Consider the following 23,635-nt stretch of genomic DNA (forward strand, 5'->3'; position numbering starts at 1 on the left):
ACATGTGATCTGTAGTATTGTACTGTAAATCATCCCTAGCTTAGTACCAGCCTATTCGGCCCAGCGCAATTTTTTCTAGCAGTAATTTCTAATATTGAAAATAGTTGCTGCCATCTTGTGATTTGCTATAAACAAGGGGGGAGAAATATCAAACATGGTGTAAAGTGAAACTGGCTCACTTGCCCCTACTTACCAATCAGATTCCACCTTTCTTTCCTCAGAATTTTTTGAAAACGAAAGGTGGAATCTGATTGGTTGCTAGGGGCAACTGAGCCAGTTTCACTTTACACCATGTTTGATAAATCTCCCCCAAGGTTTTACATTTTTTTTTTACAGTATAGGTAATCTTTAAGGCCTAAAAGGGGTTAAGCAATGTAGCCATTTCCCCTGGAAAGGTCATATCCTTTTGGTATAGGCTTCCGTGTGCATGGACTGTCCCCCATGCCCTGGTCGCTGTGCTCACATGCTTCCTTTTCCTCTTCCCTCTATCCTGTCCTAATAGAAGAGCAGCTGACTTCAGCATGAAGATTTCATTACCAGATGCCAGACTTCCGCATTTCTGAGGAAAATGGATTTTCTGTTCAGTAATTTTTTTTTTTTTTAAGCTTCTTTATTAAAAAAAAAAAAAAAAAGCCCCTTAAAAACAATGCTGCAACCTGTTAGATGAATTTAGGAAATGAAAGGGGCACTAGGGGCCGGGGGTATTTTTAAGCTATGGCCTGGGAGGGGGGGGGTTATGGACGGCGGAAGTTACTTACCTCCCGGTTCCAGCGCCGAGTTCTGGATCGCGCCGCCCGGTACACCCGTCCAGCGCCCGCTTTCTGGTGTGAGCTGCCACATGAGACGTGACGTTTCAAGGCAGCTCAGCCATTCAGCGACTGAGGTGGGACTCTGCAGGTGTACCAAACGGCGCGATCCGGGACCTGGCGCTGGAACCGCTGTGGTAAGTGACCTCCGCCGTCCATAACCACCCCCTGCCCGCCATAGCCTAAAAATACCCCCTGGCCGGAGTACCCCTTGGTAGTTTCCAAGTACTGCTTGTATGGGAGACTTCATGCCACTACTTCATGTAAAAATTTGGCAAGGGTTTTACATATTTCCATTAAACTTTCCCCGTTGTTCATTCCTGTTTTGGAATCTGTAATGGGGAGAAAACAAAAAAAAGAAAACAAAATTAGGATGTGTTCTCATGTTCAGGTCTTTAAAGCCAAAAACTACAGATAACTGCAGAAATAGTGCGTACAGCTCCAGATATAGTGGGTAGTGTAAATGGTGCCCTGCCCTTTATGTCAGTCACTCTTGTGGCCAGAGGCAGCGTTATCCCTCCGGCCACAAGAGGCCGCTAGCATGAAACACTGATGGTTTCATGACGCCTCCTGTAAGACTTCTTCATCAGTGTTCTTAACCGAAAAATTACCACAGAAGTGTGAACGGACTATGTTCACACAGTATTTTTTTTTTTGTCTTTTTAAGGCCCTTTTTTCTGTTTTGGGTCATTTTGGGGGGCTTTTTTCTCCAACAGTTTTGGCATTTTTGTCTCATATTTGTAACTTTCTTTTTTTTTTTTTTTTTGGAGAGGGGAGCTATTGCCTCATAACGGCTTTTTTCCTTTGTTTGCCGCCCTACATAGAAACAAAGAATGGCCTTTGTTAGGACCATGCACGGGCTATGGCAACACTGCATTTGTATTCGTTTAAGGATGTTTACCCCTTTAAGGCTATGGAAAATTATTTAGCTTTACTAGATAAGTGGTCCAAATAATGGAAACTGCAGTTCAATGTTTCCAAATGTAAAATAATGTAAAATGTATAAATAAAAATGTACTTGGAATCCTCTATCAGAGTATCATATCAGCAGTTCTTTGTTGGCAAAGACTTCAGAAGAGAAGGATTTAGGGGCAGTGATTTCTGACAACCCTAAAATGAGTCACCAGTGCAACTGGGCGGTAGGGAAAACGAATCGTATGCTGGACTGTATAGCTAGAGGTGGAACCAGTAGTGTCCAATTCTGGAAGTTTCATAGCCATAGAAATATCAAGTTCAACATAGGCCCAGATATATCAGCTCTCTGTCAGCGTCCATGCTCCTGAATCATTGCAGCCCCACAGAACCTAACCGCTTAGCCTTCTCAGTTACTGAATGGCTGAGTGGGCATTTCTGAGTGGGGCCGTGACATCACAGGGTCAGGAGCCTGGCAGGGGAACCCTGAGCCATGACACTGCACTTTGGGGAAATAGAGCAGGTAAATAGAACTTCTTTATTATGATCCCACCACCCCCTTCCCCTCTGGATTTTTCACTGTGTAAAGGCACCCTTATGGTGTGTTTACACAGACAGATTTATCTGACAGATTTTTTTTAAGCCAAAGCCAGGAACAGACTATAAACAGGGAACATGTCATAATGGAAAGACCTGAGATTTCTCTTTTCAAAACTGTGTGCCGCCGGTAAGCGAGTGAGCCACGGGTGACAGTGGAGATGCCGTAGGTGGAGGGTGGAGATGGAGTCACCCGCGGGTGTGCCGCAAGCAGCGCGAGTGAGCCGCGGCTGACAGTGAGACACGAACGTCCGGAGGTGCGGTGGAAGAGCCCGGGGGGAGGGGGTGGTTGGGGGGATAATGTGCCGCCGGTAAGCGTGACAGTGAGCCTCGGGTGACTGGAGGTGCCGCGCATGAGTCCAGAGGGGGGGGGGACTCCCCCTGTCACTTACACTTTAACGTTGCGGCGTTTAAGGGGTTAATGACACGAGGCAGTGCGTTTGCTGCAGCGTGTCATTACCTGTGAGGTCCTGGCTGCTGATTGCAGCCGGCCCCCACCTGCTGTGAAGCGCGCTCCGCTCCGGAGCGTGCTTCATAGCCGGAGAAACACCCAGGACGTAGAGTTACGTCCAGGGTCGTCTGGTGACAGACTTTCATGACGTAACTCTACATCCTGGGTCGTCTAGGGGTTAAGTGATCACTGTACTTGGTATAGCAGAGCTGTCTAAGTAATCACTGTACTTGGTATAGCAGAGCTGTCTAAGTGATCACTGTACTTGGTATAGCAGAGCTGTCTAAGTGATCACTGTACTTGGTATAGCAGAGCTGTTTCAGTGATCTATTTATTATATTTGGAAGAGCAGAATTGTATTAATGACAATGACAACTACTGTAGCAGAATCTGGGCACAGTCCCTGGTGACAGTGAAAGGTGACGGATGCAGCCATTGTATCAGACTCTCTGGGTAGCAGTGATAATCACAAGTACAGCCTGTTAAATAGATTCTATTGTATCTGATAATGTTTTCAACCTGGTGGCTGCCGGTGAACTACAACCCCCAGCATAGCCTAATAGCTGAAATAGAAAAGGGCAATTTTAACCACAATTATTTAAAAAAGTAAACTTTTATTTTATTTTATTATATTAAAAATAAAGGTCCATAAATTGGTATCACTGTAATAGTGCAGGTCTGGAGAGTATACATAATATTTTGAAATAAAAAAGGTAGTATCTGTATCGAACTCAAAATTCTGGTATCGTGACATCAATACAGCAGTGATACATACAGTATGGTGGCTACTATGTAGAGTGGGGCTACAGTGTAGGGGCATACTGTGTGGACAATAACAACTACCCCAAAAATAAGCCCCAGGTTTTTTTTTTTTTACAGAAAAAGAAAAGATCCTATTATGTGGGAGAACATGGTAGTAGATTAAAAAAAATTAAAACGTGGTATAAAAATATATATTGATAAATTTGTAAATTGCACAAGTTTTGTGAGGATAGTCGGCTACTGATAGTTTGCTAAACTGGGGTCTTCTCTCTGGATGGGTCTTCATGAGAGTCTCAGCGGTTAGGGCTTGTTCACACTATGCAATCGGCACCGTATCCTGCCTTCTAATTGTTTGAATGGGAGGGCTCACGCGCCTGCGGCTTTGGCTGTCCAGGCATGATGGGAATTGTAGTTTTGCAACAGCTGGAGTTTTACACCTGTGTTGTAGATGGTCTTCTCTCTGCTGGAGTCTTCAGGAGCCTCCGATGTTATAAATGGTCTGCTCTCTGGATGAGTCTTCAGGAGCCTCAGATGCTATAGATGGTCTCCTCTCTATGGATGAGTCTTCAGGAGCCTCAAATGTTTTCCCTATCCACAGGAATTTTTCCTTGACAACCTCTTTAAATTATAATTAGTACTTCAAAAACACTATAAGGCCCTGTCTTGATACATGATATATCAATTTTTACTGTACACTTTTGCATCCGTCCCCCCCCCCCCACCTTTTGAATGGATACATTAAAGGGGTACTCCGGTGCTGATAAAATAAAAAAACTCTATCAAACATAGTTTTCCCACTTACCATCCCTCCTGAGTCTGTCTCCATTTGAATTTCCCGCTGTTTGCAGGTCCCTGAAGCTCCAGTTGGTGGCTATATTTTTTCTTTACTTCCTGGTTTGGGCTTTCCCATGATGCAATTTGTCTCCTGTGATGTCTAACTGACTCTGTAAAACTGTTAGATGGCTTACATCCTGTTCAGCCAATCAGAGCTGAGTAACCTGTGTCATCTGACAAAGGAAGACTGGCTTAACAGGGCTTAGACCCGCCTCCCTCTTGATGATGTCATTGTCACAAAATGGCTGCCACAGAGCAGCCTGGGGTCAACAGTCATTAGGTAAGAAGGAGTTTACTTCACTTCCTGGTGGGGGACTGATGGGGGAAAATATAGGGAAGAGGGGCAGATAGGTGATTGAAGCATATTACAAAGTTATATAACTTTGTAATGTGTTTCAATTACTGGGAAAAAAAGCTTGGAGTACCCCTTTAAGTGGACAGCAAACATGCAGTGTGTGGCTCTAGCGTTCACTTTACACCTGATAAAATTACGGCTGTAAAGTTAATACATGTTGTTTGGACTGTATCATTTTGTAAATTCTGATGCTGATTCCAATGTCTTTGCTGCCAAGATAAAACAAGGACTGTCGCCAAAGAGCGACTTCTTATCTGTAGCCTATTCAATGCAGTGGGTTTACTTGTATGGTCTGCGACAACAGATGAGACTTCTATCCATGATGTGTGCAAGGCCCTATTCCTTACCAAGATAATAGATCATTTAAAGGGAATCTTTCAGCACCTGGAGGCGACCCAAGGGGCTGACAGTGGGCATTAAGTGACAGTTTATTAGTTTACTACTTTACCTTAGCTCTGAAGGGAGGGGATGCTGCAAAATTTCATATCTTCCTTGTAATCAAGCATCACAGAGGAGTTGGGGTGAGGCGCTCGTGCTGCACTCTAGGATGCCTCACCACTCCTTGGCAAATGGCAATATTTTTTACCAGCTTTCCCCTTTGCTGGTTCCATCCAAAAGTTGTCTCTAAGTTAGTAAATATGAACCTAACCTCTATAATGTCTCTCATAAACAGAGAAGGGGGTGCTACTGCCCTATATTTCCATAGCACATCCTCAGAAGACATTGTAGAGCAATATTGAGCAGTGCAAGCTGCCAATCCACTGTTGCAGTTCAATCTAGTACTCCCTACTAAACACATCTGCTATCACTGTGTGCGGAATTGCCGGAAAGTATTAAATTATCGCATTCCTGATCTTCCACATTAAATGCCTGAAGTGCAAAAACTCTGCCGCAAAATTGCAGAACAGCGAACGGTGCAAGGACGTAACCAACACCCCCACCTGTAAACAGAGAAGGGGGTCCTGCTCCCCTTCATTTCTATACCACATGCTCAGAAGCAGCATGGACAGCAGCAAGACATTATCGAACAATACTGAGTAGTGCAAGCTGTGAATCCAGCGCTGCAGTTTTGTGTATTTCTCCCTACAAACTCCTGCATTCTTTGCGTCCTGCTTCCCTATATTTCTATAGCACATCCTTAGAAGCAGCATGGACAGCAGCAAGACATTATCGAACAATACTGAGTAGTGCAAGCTGTGAATCCAGCGCTGCAGTTTTGTGTATTTCTCCCTACAAACTCCTGCATTCTTTGCGTCCTGCTTCCCTATATTTCTATAGCACATCCTTAGAAGCAGCATGGACAGCAGCAAGACATTATCGAACAATACTGAGTAGTGCAAGCTGTGAATCCAGCGCTGCAATTCTGCGTATTTTTCCCTACAAACTCCTGCATTCTTTGTGTCCTGCTTCCCTATATTTCTATAGCACATCCTCAGGAACAGCATGGACAGCAGCAAGACATTATAGAACAATACTGAGTAGTGCAAGCTGTTAATCCAGCGCTGCAGTTCTATGTTTTTCTCCCTACAAACTCCTGCATTCTTTGCATCCTACTCCCATATATTTCTATAGTGCATCCTCAGAAGCAGCATGGACAGCAGCAAGACATTATAGAACAATACTGAGTAGTGAAAGCTGTGAATCCAGCGTTGCAGTTCTATCTATTTCTCCCTAAAAGCTCCTGTATTCTTTGTGTCTGTCTGTCCACAGTCACTCCCCCTCCATAGATTTCTATAGGCAGCAGTCACCTGATTCTGAAGGGCGCTGATCTGTCTCCAGACGAATTTGAGCTGGGTGGTCAGACTGAATGATGAGGTCAGGAGGGAGAAATACGTAGCAAAGTTTCTTACAATAATAATAATTGCTGCTTTTTCTTAGTCCTCCACCTGCCATGATATGTTTTTATCCTCCGCAGTTCCCTGTAGCTAAGCAAGCTTCCGCAGATGATGTGCAATACTCTAGAATTACCTCTGTTTTCAGAAGAGTAATTCCCAGTCATACAACACTTGTAATTTATCCAGCACAGTTACCGTTTCTAGTCTTGTTTCGCAGTCTGCTTTGCCTTGACAGCTGCATAGATTATAATAATTGTGTTGGCAAATTGAGTGTGCCTGGCCTCATCAGAGGAGCTTTAAATACTTCTCCATTCTCCCATTTGTCACATCTTCCAAGCTGAAACGCTCAAGTTATATTTTCAGTGAAGTGAGCATGTGTTTGTAGCTCGTGTAAATAAAGGGATGTCCAGGGCGTTGGAACAGTTGTCTAGTGCACATACATACTGTAAGGGCCCTATTCCACCGGACGATTATCGTTCAGATTATCGTTAAATCGTTCGAATCTAAACGATAATCGTTCGGTTGAAATGCAGTTAACGATTAACGACCGAACGAGAAATCGTTGATCGCTTTATAAGACCTGGACCTATTTTTATCGTTGCTCGTTCGCAAAACGTTCGCGTTGAGTAAGATGTCGTTCGGTCATTCACAGTAGATACGAACGCAATAGCGAATAAATAGCGAAGAAGAAACAATCGCAAATACGATCATAAGTAACGATTATCGTTCCATGGAAATGAGTGAACGCTTTTAGGTATTTCGCAATAGTGTTCGTTTGAGATCGTTAATCGTTAACGATTATGCGAACGATAAGGGCCCTATTCCACCAGACGATTATCGTTTGCATAAATGCCCTATTACACCAAGCAGTTATGGTGCGTTTACACAGAAAGATTTATCTGACAGATTTTAGAAGCCAAAGCCAGGAACAGACTATAAACAGGGAACGGGTCATAAAGGAAAGATTGAGGTTTCTCCTCTTTTCAAATCCATTCCTGCCTTTGGCTTCCAAAATCTGTCAGATAAATCTTTCTGTGTAAACGTACCCTTATCATCCCCATACAGCCGATTAACCGCCAATAATTGCTTGGTGTAATGGTGCGTTTACACAGAAAGATTTATCTGACAGATTTTGGAAGCCAAAGCCAGGAATGGATTTGAAAAGAGGATAGATTCCAGTCTTTCCTTTATGACCTGTTCCCTGTTTATAGTCTGCTCCTGGTTTTGGCTTCAAAGATCTGTCAGATAAATCTGTCTGTGTAAACGCACCATAATAGCTAGTGTTCAAAGGCAATGATCGGGGGGCAATCTGATCTCCATTCACAAAATCTGAATGGAAAGTACAAAGATTTTTGTAGTATTTTTGTATCTTTTTTTTTTTTTTTTTTTTTTTTTTTATACACCTAGGCCTGTTACAAGGGTTTTCACCACCAGTACAGATGGGATTCTTCACTGTAAGGGCCCTATTCCACCGGACGATTATCGTTCAGATTATCGTTAAATCGTTTGAATCTAAACGATAATCGTTCGGTTGAAATGCAGTTACCGATTAACGACCGAACGAGAAATCGTTGATCGCTTTATAAGACCTGGACCTATGTTTATCGTTGCTCGTTCGCATTGAATACGACGTTGTTCGGTCGTTTGCAGTAGATACGAACGCAATAGCGAAGAAAAAAACGATTGCAAATACGATCATAAGTAACTATTATCGTTCCATGGAAATGAGTGAACGTTTTCAGGTCCTTCGCGATATCGGTCGTTTGAGATCGTTAATCGTTAACGATTATGTGAGCGATAATCGTCCGGTGGAATAGAGCCCTAAGTGCAGGCCTGGATGGTTTTCTCGATAAGTTATAATATTCCATGTTATGGGCACTAGAGTTCATGTCTTTACTTATTAACCATTACTTTAAAAATGGAGAATGGTATGTGGTAGGCGATAACCTTTAGCGGAGGTAAAGTATGTTTCCCAGTAAAATTATTTCTAACTGGGAAAGCGATTGATAAGGTTCAATGCTTCCAAAGCGGAATTTAACTTTGTACGACTGTTTCACGTTTTTGACTGGTGACTATATAAAGTCTGATGAGACTATTACATATCTCAGGGTTATTATTGGCAATGTCTCCTATTAAACTTTTTATTTTTATATTAGCTTTGTAGTTACACTGCTATAATTTGAGAGAAGCTAAGGGCCCTATTACACAGGGTGATTGTCGGGAAAATCGTTTAAATTTAAATGATAATCCTCCTTTGTAATTGCAGGCAACGATTGAAAAATCGTTTGTGTGTCATTGATCGTTGATTTAGATCTGACCCTAAAGTCATCGTTAATCGTTCGCTGTAATCCCACGTTCGTTCACTAATCGTTTAGTGTAATTCCACATGGTTCCTCCTCTTGCTGGGATCAGATGGAGTAAACGATCGTAACTGATGACTATCTTTCTGTGTAATATGGTGACCGATTTCAGGTTAACGATAATTGACCTCGTTAATCGTGAAAAATTGCTTTGTTAAATATCATCCCAAGTGAGCCCCCTCCGAATCACTAAAGTCCCTTTGTCCCAGAGGAGTCCCTACCGACTTCAAATTCCTGCCAACTGACATATGGGTTTCAGATTGAATCTTGTGATAAGTACATGTTGTTGTTGTTGTTGTTGTTGTTGTTGTTGTTGTTGTTGTGTTTTTTTTTTTTTTTTGTTTTTTTTTTATTAACAAGATTATTAGCTTTAGACCTTTTGTGGTCTGGGGTTTTTGGCCGTTTAGAGATGTAGAATATACGGACGTCCCATCATGCAGCTCACTTAGAGGACTTGGAGTGACTGGGTGGGAAGGGCAGGAAGCTTTTAGCGTTCATTGATCAGTGTGTGTGCATGCGTCCTTGCGAGAACACAGAGGGAATGAAATATTAATAGTAAGGAATTCTTGTTTTTTCTTTCGGAGGTGCAGACAATGTGCTTATGGCAGCAAGCATGGATAATTGGAAATGAGCTGCAATGGAAACTCCTTTGTCACAGGTAAGGCCCACCGCTTTGTCTGATATCATAAATAATGTACAGGCACAGATGGTCACCTCAAGCTCCTGTCCTGCTGGGTCATTTCTGCATTGAATTTTCAAGTATGTTTTTGGCTTTTGCAGTGATACAAACTATCCAATGTAATCCATGCACCAGTACGAAGAGCAGCAGATAGGGGATATGCATTCAGCCGGCCACATAGTAATAGATCATTAACCATCTATATTATTTATTATAGATTTTTCTACAATGTGAACAGTTTAACCTCGGATATAATAGGAAGCATCTGTTTATTGTATGTCTTTTTCCTGACAAGTGTTCCAGCGATTTCCCCCCCCCCCCTCCAAATCAACTGGTTTCAGAAAGCTATATAGATTTGTAATTTACTTCTATTTAAAAATCTCCAGTCTTCCCATACTTATCAGCTGCTGTATGTCTTGCTGGAAGTAATGTATTCTTTCCATTCTCTCTGCTGCCACCTCTGTCCGAGACAGGAACTGTTTAAAGCAGCAGCAAATCCTCATAGAAAACCTCTCCTGCTCTGGCAGTTCCTTATATGGACAGAGGTGGAAGCAGAGAGCACTGTGTCAGACTGGAAAGAATACACCACTTCCTGCAGGACATACAGCAGCTGGCAGGTACTGGAAGACTTGAGATTTTTAAATAGAAGGGAATTACAAATCTATATAACTTTCTGAAACCAGTTGATTTGAAAGAAAAACATTTTAGTCGGAGTACCCCTTTAAGCATTATGTCAAAATAATCCCATTCTCTATGGGCATCGCACTCATCTCTGCAGCGTGCGCACCGGGCTTTTGAAAAGGATATATCCGTCCCGGGACCGGTTCCAGGATCAGGACTTGGCGAGATGGGGTAAGTATCCGGGGCTCTAGCAGGGGGTCGGGCGGCCTTCACCCCGGCATGGGGGGTGACAGGTTCCCTTGAAAGGATTTTCCCAACTAACTTATGGAACATAAAATTCTGCATAAAATATCTGAAAGCGTCTGTGCTGGTAACTAGATGGAAATCATTAAAAGAGTTTTCAGAATTAAACGCAGCCACACAAATATTTTTGTATTAAAGGGGTACTCTGGAGATTTTTTTTTTTAGTTTAAAATCAACTGGTGTCAGAAAGTTGTACAAATTATAACAGATTGAATTCTATTTAAAAAATCTCCAGTCTTCCAGTACTTATCAGCTGCTGTATATCCTACAGAAAGTGGTGTATTCTTTTCAGTCTGACTCAGTCTGAACTCTCTGCTGCCACCTCTGTCCATGTCAGGAACTGTCCAGAGCAGGAGAGTTTTATGGGGATTTGCTACTAGTCTGGATAATTTCTGTCATGGACAGAGGTGGCAGCAGAGAGCACTGTGTCAGACTAGAAAGAATAGGCCACTTCCTGCAGGACATACAGCAGCTGATAAGTACAGAAAAATACAAGATTTTAAATAGAAGTAATTTACAAGGCTGTCTAATACGGTCTTAACTTTCTGACACCAGTTGATTTTTAAACAATTTATTTTCTCGGGAGCAACCCTTTAAACCTCCCTGCTTCTAATGATAGTGAGATAACTCTGCTATTCTGCCTCAAACTGTGCAGTGCAGCAACCAAATGAGTGGCCTCCAGTGTGGAAAAAATATTTTTAGAATTCAAACTTTAGCGAAAGGCTATAGACAACGTTGTATCAGTTTGTTTTTTTTCCTTATTTTATTTTGTCTATCTGTTATGTAATGTGGCTCTACCACCACGGACACACATTCCCTATCTGCAGAATACATACTGTGCTCCAATAGGCAATACATGGAGTCATGGTTAAATCTGCACATTGTCGCTCCTTTCTTAAGGCCCTATTACACAAAACGATTATCGGCCGTTACGGTGTAATAGAAGGCAACAATTAGCCTACATGAAAGATTTGTTGCAGCCGTTTGACGGACAATCTATGAAATATGGAACAATGTGGTAATCATATTAGTAGGCTGTAAGATTTGATGATTGACGCCTTTTAAACTATTATATTTGGTGTTTTTGTACTGAACATTCTAAGACAGGGATTGGGAACCTTCGGCCTGTTAAAAAACTACAATTCCCATCATGCCTGAGCAGCCAAAGCTTTGGATGTGGCTGTTCAGGCATGATGGGAATTGTAGTTTTGCAACAGCTCGGGGACCAAAGAGAAGAAGTAAAATCGGACCATAAGGGCCTTATTACACGGGACAATTATACGCGAAAATTTAACCGATAATCGTTGTATGTAATTGCAGGCACCGATTGAAAAATCGTTCGTATGCCGTTGATCGTTGATTTAGATCTGAACCTATCGCTGGCTGTAATTCCACATTCGATCGCTCAAGTTCCGCATTTGTTCACTAATCGTTCAGTGTAATTGCACATGGTTCATTGTTTTGCTGGGATCAGAAGGAGTAAACGATCGTAACTAATGCTGCTTTTACACAGAACGATTCGTTAGAATTTTCGCAATAACGATCGCATTTGAGCAATAATCGGCTCGTCTAAACACAGCGAACGATCAAAATCGAAAATCGCTCATTGTGATCTTTCAATATATTTTCAAATCGCCGTTGGTCGTTCGCTAAAAATTTGCAGATCCCTTCGTGTAAACAGTCTTTCAAAGATTCACCCTGTGTGTGAGGTGGGCTTAAAGTGACACTGTCACCCCCTTTTGTGCATTCTGACATCTCAACAGGGGTAATGGGTAAATTTAGCAGTTTTCACACCTTATTTTATATCATATGTCATGGTGCTGGTTTAAGTAAAAAGTCATCTTTTATCAACTGCAGATTGTGCTAAGTGGGCGGGGCCTCACGGCAGTAGCACCACATAGCCCCGCCCACAACACCACCTTTAGGCCAGCCTGTTCCAATGGTTGGTGAGGGGGTGGGGCCAACTGTGGCGTTGTGGGCAGGGCTAAGTGGCGCTAATGCCGCAAGGCCCCGCCCACTTAACATAATCTGCAGTTGATAAAAGATGACTTTTTACTTGAACAAGCACCATGACGTACGATATAAAATAAGGTATGAAAACTGCTAAATTTACCCTTTACACCTGTGTAGAGATGTCAGAATGCAAAAAGGGGGTGACAGTGTCACTTTAAGCGATCTTAAAAACGATCGCAATAAAGAATTTATTCGTCTTGACGGTGATCGTTATAAAAACCTAATCGTTGCTTCGAAATCGAAATCGTTAAACGATCGATTGGGCGAATTATCGCTTCGTGTAAACGCAGCACTACGATTATCATTCTGTGTAATATGGTGGACAATTTCAGGTTAACGGTAAACAATCTCGTTTGCGATCATTAGTCGTTAATTGTTAAAAGTCGCTCCGTTAAGGCCCCGTTCACATGTCATTTCTTCAAGCGGAGAGCGGCAGCAGCGGAGGAGCGCGCACCCTCTCCTTCACTCACAGTGAGACACTGAGCACGGGGGACACTCCGCCGCGGAATTCCAATGTTGTTGCTCAGTGTGAACAGGGCCGAAGAGAGGGTTGCTTGGAGGAAGGAAAAAAAAAAGAAAAAGAAAAAAACCTTTCCTTTGTAACTATGAAATCATAATGGGCCTTACAAGTGTTTACCTCAGTGATCAGTGTGTTTAAAGTGTTTTTAAAGTTTCCCTTACAATTGTATTTGTAACCCGAGGGGTGCAATCCATGGTCTTTGATCCCAGGAAGCGTTCCTTGTGTTTACCTGTTAGTTTACATGAAGTGCACAGCTCTTTTTCCTCCTTAGAAAGTGAATTACTTGCTTAACGTTTGAGGTTTAGCTTCTGCTTGTCCACGTGTGTTAGAATTGTGTTTGGTAACCAGAGGGGTGCAAATGATGTTCTTTAATCCCGGGCAGCGCTCCAAATACACAGTATAATAGCTGCAGTAAAAATAATCTACGTGCACAGATTGTTTCTGCTTGTGGTAGGAATATAATTAGGGTTTTAAAGAGACCGAATATCACCTGCCTTCCTTGGCAGAAACCATGCCTGTACGTCGTATTATCTCGGGCTGTGTGTACTTGGATGGATCAGGACCTTGCCGTTTTACATACAGCTTTGGATGGCATTAGAGATGAGAGAATATACAGTATTGACAAAGCAAAGAGCTCCGTTAGCTCGGCAGTCGGCTTATCAGCTTGTGCCGCTCCGCTCTGGGTGCCTGGAAAAGCTGGATCCAGTCTTGGGAAACTGGTTGAAATTTCCCAGGACTGGATCCAGCTTTTTCAGGCAGTCAGGGTGTAGTGGCTTGAATTTCAAATGCAACTGACTGATAGGAGAAACTAGGGGAAAAAATCTTTTAGGGTGCCTTCACACCTACCGACTCTAACGCTGCAAGTTGGCTAGGTCCTGGCAGATCACTGTCATTACATACACGCAGCGGTCTGAACGACCGCTGCGTGTATGTAAATCTGCCGGCCGCTTAACCCCTTCTGGTGCCGGCCGTCTCCCGCTCCGCTCTGTATACATTACCTGTCCTCGCTCCACGGGGTCCCGGCATCCTGCTCTCCCGCCCGGCCAATCAGTGGCTGCGGCAGGGCAACACACTGGCGCGAGAGCAGGACACCGGGACCCCGTGGAGCGAAGAGGTATGTATACAGAGCGGAGCGGGAGGCGGCCGTCATCAGAAGGGGTTAAGCGGCTGGCAGATTTACATACACACAGCGGTCGTTCAGACCGCTGCGTGTATGTAATGACAGTGATCTGCCAGGACCTAGCCGACTCGCAGTGTCGCAGTGAGTCGGTAGGTGTGAAGGCACCCTTAGGGAGAAGTCCAGCCGGGGGGGGGAAGCTGCAAGGGGTGGGGGGAACATAAAAAGACAATGGGGGAGATTTATCAAACATGGTGTAAAGTGAAACTGGCTCAGTTGCCCCTAGCAACCAATCAGATTCCTTTTAATTTCCAAAGAGTCTGGTTGCTAGGGGCAACTGAGCCAGTTTCACTTTACACCATGTCTGATAAATCTACCCCAATATGCGTAGTAGCCCTCGTGCCTACACTGCATCCCTGGGCTCCTGAACCCCACCGGATGTCATCTTCTCCCAGCTTCAGGGTACATCACGACTCTGCTTAACATAAACGGGTGCGATTTAGCCTGCTTAGCCAATCAGTGACTGCAGCGATGTCCCGCCCCAATCACCGACTGGCTCAGCGGGGCATCCGTCAGCCGAGTTGTGATGTAGCTGCTGGGAAGCTAGGGAGACTGCCGGCTGGAGTCCAGGAGCGGGACGTGGTGGCGGTCAGGTCAATAATACCTTTGCTTTGCGGGTGTGCACCTTTGCTTCCCATTTCGGTAACCAGCACTCTATGACTGGGTTTTCAACAAAACCTAATGCAGTGTTATTAAACTTCCTTGTTGCTTTATATGAAAAAACATAATTCTTGGATGGTTATGGACTCCACGAAAATAGTGTCTATTGAACCTTCTTTACGAGTCTCAAAACACGGAAATAGCCAGATATCCCTCCTGGGAAGGAACAACGTTGCCATGGGCTGCCTCCCTATGAGGAGATCACCAATCCACCCTGATAGGTAGCCCCCTTAAGTCCCACTCCGTTGCAGGTATTAGGATACAAAAAGGGAAACACCAGGGTGGCCCCTTTAGCGTCAAAGTCTAACTCAGTTGCGAGTATTGCAGCATGCCATGGGTTTACCATCCACAGACAGCTGTTTCGGGTTATTATTCCTCAGCAGTATGGAGCAGGATTCTGGCTATTAGGGACAATGAAGAGTAGACCAGCAAAACACAAGAATCACTGAGCTCAGGGAGAGCAAATAAAACCTCGAGCTCAGTGATTGTTTAGTTTTGATGGTTATGGACTCCATCTGCAAGTACTTTTAGCTTTATTGTTGACTGTTTGACACATTTTAGACTGTCTAGTCTGATTTTCGACTATTAGTTGGCTTAGGGAATGCGTCAACAGATAATCTATTGTTTAAATCAAGTTTTTATGTTAAAAATTTTTTAAAGAATTTATATGATATTTTTTCAAATTTCTTATTTTACTGTCTATATTATAAAATAATCCTGAGATCTTGTGGTTTTTATTCTCACCACTGGGGCTGAAACTAAGCTGAGACTTCCTGTTGTGACTGTGGTGATAAGAGGAGGCTGCTGTAAAGTGATCTGTACAGCAAAAGGTGACACCTAAAGATAAATAGCATCAGTATCAGAATGACACTTCTCCAGCTGCAAAAACAGCCAGCCAGGGACACTGCTGGCTCGGGTGGGAGGGGGTAGGAGGGAGTTCAGAGCCGAGATGGAGAGAACAGCTCATGTGTCTTTAACAGCATTAGGTTCAGAACTGGGGGAAGGAGACTGAAAAGTTATTAAAGTGATTTTGTCTGTGTCTTTTTTTCTTCTTTCTGCTCACCTAAGCAAGGCTTTATAGAAATTTTAGAGCAGAAAGAAGTCACAGACAAGGGTTATACAGGTATGTGTGGATGGTGCAGAGAACCCACGTAGGGTAAGAGGGATGACAGTATAACTTTAACAATTATGAAACAAATTGGTAGTCACCAGGAGGGGGAGGGGATGATTCAACATGTATTTTACCTGACTGGATAACTCTTTTAATTACAATTTAAATGTAAACCTGTTGCTAGTTTTATGCCACCCACTGATAGATTCCCTTACAACAATGATACATGATTCATTTGAGCGGTGCCATATTGCAGAAACCATCATAGTTGTAAAATCTGTACGATAAAAGACTCTGTCACTGGGGCGTCCAATGGCTGCGGTCTCTCCCTACATTTGGCGTATAGGGAGAGTTCTGTCAGTCAGGACCATCAGACTGCCTGGAGGACTCAGAGCCCCATTCCCGGGCAAAGCTACAACAATGACCTCTCTGAAATGGCACAGCTATTGTAAAATGGGGCACATGGCTAGTGTATGCCATCTATTACTGCCTGGTGGTCCCTGGAACAAAGAGGCCTGCTCCGTCCTCTTATAAAGAGGGATGTTTTACACCAAGCACTATGCAGAGAACTACTACTTAAAGTTCATAGTGAATAGACCCTCTGAGTTCTAATGTTTGTTGGATTCCATAGCAGATGAATCCCTATATATGATTAAATTAATAGTCCAGGTGATTTTAAGAAACTTTGTAATTGGGTTTATTAGGCAAATATGCCATTATCTGCATTCAAAAAGACTTTCCCCGGCCCCCCCCCCCCTTCCCTCCTCTCTCATTCACTGCTTCTCATCAGGAAATCTTGACTCTTTTACATCAGTCGGGCCCTGTGTAACCTATGGAGAGTAGAGGGGGGGGGGTTAGTCGACGGCAGAGAACAAAGGATTACACAGCGGGAGCTGTGTGAAAGGCGATTTTCAGAGGTCAGAGGGGTCAGTACTGACTTCAGAGGACATAGCCCGGTGATGTAGCTGCAAATTAACTCTTTCTTGTCCTGTTTTGGTGCCTCATCTCCCTCCACCCCTCCCCTCTCCATAGAAAACCATGAAGACAGGGGGGGGGGAGAGCTTCAATCTGCTTTTTCATGATAAAAATGCATTTTTCGGCTAATAAATCCAATTACAAAGTTTCTTATAATCTCCTATACTATTGATTTCTTAAAAAAATAAATTAACGACAGTGACACTTTAATTTACAGTATGTGTTAAAGGGTTTTTTCCGATTAAAATGAATTGTCCCCTATCCACAGAATAGAGGACATGTAGGTCGCGGGAGGTCTGACCTCCATTCCCCCTGGCGATCACCAGATCGGCCCCCAGCTCCTATGTTTTGAATACAGCCGCGGGTTGGCATGTGACCTGTGGCTCTATTCATTCTCTATGAAGCCGCCAGAGAGGGCAGAGTACAGCACTCAGCTCTTTCCGGTGGCTTCTTAGATGGGGTTGATCTGGAGATCACCAGGGGACACGGAGGCCAGAAGCATAAAAAAAGACACAGACACGTTTTATACAGGTATATATAAAATATGCAGCATGTAAACTTGTGGATGGTGCAGAGAACTGCACAAAGAGTAAGGGGGGGGTGATAGTATTACTTTAAGGATTTGCCATAGATTATCTGAATAATACATTTGTTTTCTCTTATCCTTCTTTTTTTTTTTTTAGATTTTTACTAGCGTCTCAGTATTACTCATTTTATATTTTCTCGCTTTCTCTCTGTTTAGTAAATAGTGAATCTTCATCTGGAATCAAAATGAGTGATGTTCAGGCGACTGTGGAATTCTCAGTGGAGCTCCAGAAGTTTTACAATGTGGATCTTTTTCAGAGAGGGTGAGTATCAGAATATTTCCTGATTTATATAGATGGTTTTTTTTTCTCCTCTCTCCTGTTTTGCGTTATTGCCGGTAGAAAAAGATAGGAAAAAAAAAAAAAGATAGAAAATTGATAGAATAGAACGGGTCCAAAGATGGCTACAAAAATGGTGGAGGGTGTCAGGCATAAACCATATCAGGGAAGACTCAAGGATTTGACGGTATAGTGTGGAGGAAAGAAGAGAAAGGGGGGACATGATTGAAACCTTTAAAGGGGTAGTGCGGTGCTAAACAATTATTCACTAAATAACACACATTACAAAGTTATACAACTTTTTAATGTATGTTATGTTAGTGAATGGCCCCCTTCCCTGTATTCCCCCCCTGTGTTCAGCCAATCGCGGCTGAGCAGCTGATGAAGCGGCAGAGGGGGGCTGGCACGAGGGGTGGTCGGAGCGGTTCGGAGTCGGAGCCGCTTGAAGATGACATCGGTGTCACAAGATGGCGGACAGGAGTCGACACGAATCAGGTGAGTATAGAGCACTACACTTCTGGGTCCACGTGCGGGGGCGGGGGAACATGGGGAAGGGGGCCATTCACTAACATAACATACATTACAAAGTTGTATAACTTTGTAATGTGTGTTATTTAGTGAATAATTGTTTAGCGCTGCACTATCCCTTTAAGTATGTTACAGGACTAAATAAGGTTCAGGAGGGGAGTGTTTTTGATGCAAAAAAAAACAAAACAAAAACTGAACTGAAGAGCAATAATTGGCAAAAAAAAAATATGTGAAGTGCTGCGGAATCTGTGTGCGCTATACAAATAAAAGTATTATAATAATAATAATAATAATAATAATATGAAGAATAAGAGGACACAGCGAGAGGTTAGTTGGGGGAAAGATCAGAAGTAAAGTGAGAAAATATTACCTTACTGAAATAGTAGTAGATGCTTGGAACAAACTTCCAGCAGATGTGGTTGGTAAATCTACAATAGCAGAATGTAAACCTGCCTGGGATAAACATATATATCTATCCTAAGATGATAAGAAAGAAATACTAAAAGGGCAGATTAGGTGGACCAGGGGGCTTTTTCTGCCAGCAATCTTCTATGTTTCTATAGCTAGTCATCTGCTTCTGGGATGTGTTGGTGCCCAATTCTTTTACACAGTGACCAATAATTTACTGGGTGTATTTGGTATTTAAATAATTTGGAATATTGCCTGAATTCTACATTCATGTACCTCTGTATGTCTATACCTTGCTGTGAGTATTGCTGCCTGTATAAAATATCGTAAACCTGTTGCTTTTGTGTAGGAATTAAAATTCATAAATGTATTTGTAGCAATGAAATAAAAAGCCTCTAGCCGAGCAGGATGTATGGCGGCGGAGTTCCTTTATTTCTAAATCAATACAAGTTCCTCATACAAGTGAAAATGAAAACCACGATTTGTTAACCCGACTTCTGGGGAGAAAATGATTGCGTTACAAGCAGAAGGACAAATGCAGGTTCCCGTTGACTTCTAATCCTTAGCCGGACCGGTCGGGCAGGCGGCAGCTTTGTGTACATTTGTTTCACACTTTTGTGAGACTTTTGGCTTTGTGGCTATTTATATTTTCCCAATTACTAACCAGACCAGTCAGATCAGTAAATGGGGAACGCCTCGGGCGGCTTGCTGCACTGCAGGCCTGTTTTTTTGGCCTCCATGTTTCTCATTTCTTTTACATGTTATCCCAAGGAAGAAGAGGCCCAGAATATTACCAGTTACTAATGTAAGCCATACATCTGATAGCTTTGTTGGATACATTGTATGTGATCATAAATCTTTAATGACGGACATCAATACAATATTTTTTATATAGTTTGTTTTTATGTTTTTTTTTAAGACCCCCACCCCATGAAAAGTAATAGTAAGTACACTTGAGTGCCCCCTCCAGTGCAGCCCCCCAGCTGTTGCACAATTCCCATCCTGCCTGGAAACCCTTTATCTCTCCAGGCATGGTGGGGATTGTAGTTTTGCCATAGTTTGAGGGCCACAGGTTGTGCACCCCTGCACTAGTGTGAAGTCCATGCCCCAGTCATGTATATGCGGTGCCAAGAACTGCATCACATCCCTAGGAGAAAGTGTCAGCTAGGGTGCGTTCACACATACTGCATTTTCAGCGGATTTCACACAGCAAGTTTTGCAGTGAAATCCGCTACGATACTCGGTACAGTTACAGTCTATGGCCCTGTATTCCTTCTGCTGCGAGAATGTAGTATAAGCCATATGTAACTAAATAGTTGCCAGGCTGGTAAAAATAATACATGGCAAATACTTACCTGCCCGGGCTCCTGCTTCCGTCTCTGTGACGGCCCGCTCAGCCAATCAGTGCGCTGTCCTGCCTCAGCCAGTGATTGACTGAGTTGGTCGTCAGTGAGCCAGGACCAGGAAACTGAAGCAGGAGCCCAGGCAGGTAAGTATTTGCCATTTATTATTTTCACCAGCCTGGCAGCTAATTAGTTAAATATGGCTTATAATACATTCTCGCAGCAGAATTAAAATCCTCTGCGGGAATTCAGGGCCATAGACTATAATTGTACAGAGTGTCGCAGTGGACTTCACGGCAAAACTCATGGAGTGAAATCTGCTGCAAATGTCGTAAGCGTATCATGAACATGCACAACATAGAAAGTGTAAGGTGAACGCTATATAACTGGCTAAAGTCAGATGCTGGTTACTATATATGTGTTAGAGGAGTCTCCTCCTTTAGCAACCAATGTATTGGATAGGGATGTGAGCAGTCCAAAACTCATACATTTTTATACATGTTATACAAGTAAGCATTATTAAAAAAATAATGGGTAGCATAAACTAGTGACAGAGAAGCTGAACAGAATGATGTATCACTTACATTGTTCTGTGCAGCTGATCCAGAGATATCCTCCTCAATAACATGGACAATAAGTAGTCCTCACCATTATGTGCATGAGCCCAGTAGTCCTGGATATTCATGAGAAGCAGAAAACTCCACCCACCAGCTGCTGATAAGCAGTTTTCTGTCCTTGCTGTGTATGCTATAAAGCTATTAAACAAACTGCCCACACTGTCCAAACATAGAACTATTCCCTCTGTCACTGCCCACTGTGCCCCAAAAACATACTTTGATCATTTCTCCTGCACGTATGTAAATTAGAAAGAACTAGTCATTTGGGCGGTCAGTCTGTCCAAACTACCATAGTCACATTTATTGGGCTTGTCCAGAGCTGTACTCACACCCAGAGAGGTGGTATCCATTCTGCATCAGAGGATGGCGGGCCTGGCCGTGCGTAACCGCTCCCGCATCTGTATATCTTCTGACATGTGTAGTACAGCGGGGGTAGGATGACGCGGAATACAGACGTGGGCCAGGCCTGCCTTCCGATGCAGCAGGTATACAGTGATGTAATCACGCCTAGAGAGGTGTTATTACAGCTCTGGACTGGCCCAATGAGTGTGACTAGTTTGGGCAGATGGACCGCCCAAATGATAAATTTTTACCTAATTTACATACAACATAGGAGATTATCAAAGTATGTTTTTGGGACACAGCGGGCAGAGACAGAGGGAATAGTTCTGTGTGCTTATCAGCTGCTGTATGTCCTGCAGGAAATGTTTGTTTTATTTTCATTCTGACACACTGCTCTCTGCTGACATCTCTGGCCGAGACAGGAACTGTCCAGATCAGGAGAGGTTTTCTATGGGGATTCATAGAAAACCGAGACAGAGTTCCTGTCTCGGCCAGAGATGTCAGCAGAGAGCACTGTGTCAGACTGAAAATAAAACAACATTTCCTGCAGGACGTACAGCAGCTGATAAGTATGGGAAGAATTGAGATTTTTTTTTTTTTCAATAGAAGTAAATGACAAATCTATATAACTTTCTGACACCAGTTGATTTTGAAAGAAAAAGATTTTCGCTGGATAACCTCTTTAATTCCCATTTTTAGGCTGTTTTTAAAGAGGAAGTTAACCCAAAAATATTTTCTTTCAAATCAACTGGTACCGAAGTAAAACTGCAACGTGTGAACACAGTCAGCACCTACAACCTCTAGAGGGACTTCCAAATTTTGCTGACAACTTATGCTTGGGCTTTGTTGACGTCCTGTAAATGCCGCTGTCCTTTAAAGGGGTTGTTCATAAAGTAATATAAAAAAAAAAAATCTTCCAAATCAACTGGTACTAGAAAGTGCCAGAGATTTGTCATTTACATCTATTAAAAAAAAAAAATCTCACATTTTCCTGTACTTGTCAACTGCTGTATGTCCTGCATAAAGTAGTGTATTCTTTCAAGTTTGGAGAGCAGAAGTTTTCTATGGGGATTTGCTACTGATCGGGACAGTTCCTGTCATGGACAGAGAGCACTATGTCAGACTAAAAAGAATACATCCCTTCTTGCAGGACATACAGCAGCTGATACATACTGGGAGATTTTTTTTAATAGAAGTAAATTGCAAATCTATATAACTTTCTGGACCCAGTTGATTTGAAAGATTTTTTGTTTTCATGCACAACCCCTTTTAAGCACAGCTGCATTTACAGGATGTGTTTACACGTTGCATTTTCTTTTCATAGTGCATTGTTTGTATGAAGACGCAGCAGTATTGCAATGAAACTTCACCCTGTGTAAACGCAGCCTTAGTAGCAGCTGTCCATGGTATACACCAGGGGTAGGGAACCTGGGCTCTCCAGCTGTTGCAAAACTACAACTCCCATCATGCCTGGACAGCCAAAGCTTTAGCTTTGGCTGTCCAGGCATGATGGGAGTTGTAGTTTTGCAACAGCTAGAGAGCCAAGGCTCCCTATACCTGGTCTGCTGGATGTTCCATCTGTTTTAACGTCCCAATCATCCCCTTTAACTATACCCGAGCCCTAACAGGTGCTTTACATTAAATTTACATTAATTTGCTGCCTAATCTGTTACTTTGGATCGATGAGAATTGTGAAGCAACTGGTGAATGTCAGGAAAGGTGTAACATTGCAGAAGAGCACAACTTAATTATAAATATCATGTGTGCTGCTAAAATGGTCGCTGGAAAGACTCCGGGATATGATAGCTATTTGTCCTCTTGGCCGTATCTACTTTCATCTTAACAGGCTGCACGCTATATTGTGTGGTGTTATGTGGTCTGCAAGGGAAAGATAGAATTACCAGTACGCGTAATAATCACATCATTAAAGATTTGTTATGGAAGGAAATGAAGGTGTGAAATGAAATCGTCAGAATTATTAAAGGGGTACTCCGGCGACAATCTTTTTTTTTTTTTTTTTCAAATCATATTTAGATCAAATCGTATATAGATCTGTAATTTACTTTTATTTAACCCCTTAAAGACCAAGGGCGTAAATGTACGCCCTTGCGCCGTTAGGGGGGGTTCAGAGAGGGGGCCGTGCGGCTATATGCAGCCCGGGACCGCGACTAACTGAAAACAGATGCATGTGTGTGCATCCGTCTTGATCCGTTTTTCCATTGACTTCTTTTTAAAAAAAAAAAAAAAAAATTTTTTTTAGCGGGCACAAAAACTGAGGTGGTCGACCTCATTTTTGTGTCCGCTAAAAAAACACATCCGTTTTGATCCGTTTTTTTTTTTTTTATAATGGGAGTCGATGGAAAAACGGATGAACACACATGAACCCCAACGTTCGGTATTTGATTAGCTGGGGCTGCTGAACTTGGATAAAGCTCTAAGGTTGTCTGGAAAACATGGATACAGCCAATGACTATATCCATGATTTCCACATAGCCTTAGGGCTTTATCTAACTTCAGCAGCCACCGCTAATCAAATGCCGAACTTTTGGGTTCGGATCGACTC

General features: G+C 42.9%; 1 protein-coding gene across 5 annotated transcripts in view; it reads left to right on the top strand.

The window, feature by feature from the left end:
* The window catches only part of FAM135A (family with sequence similarity 135 member A), a 124,847-nt gene that overhangs the window by 56,315 nt on the left and 44,897 nt on the right, over positions 1–23,635 (top strand). For 4 of the 5 annotated variants that reach the window (XM_069974592.1, XM_069974589.1, XM_069974593.1 and 1 more), the window contains exons 2-3: positions 9,497–9,570; positions 17,714–17,819. In XM_069974592.1, coding sequence (XP_069830693.1) covers positions 9,540–9,570; positions 17,714–17,819 — 137 coding nt within the window. In that variant the 5' untranslated portion in view covers positions 9,497–9,539. The remainder of the gene's footprint in view (positions 1–9,496; positions 9,571–17,713; positions 17,820–23,635) is intronic. The other variant, XM_069974591.1, reaches the window with a different exon arrangement.

This window comes from Dendropsophus ebraccatus, chromosome 6 (assembly GCF_027789765.1).
Source record: "Dendropsophus ebraccatus isolate aDenEbr1 chromosome 6, aDenEbr1.pat, whole genome shotgun sequence".
Lineage (NCBI taxonomy): Eukaryota > Metazoa > Chordata > Amphibia > Anura > Hylidae > Dendropsophus > Dendropsophus ebraccatus.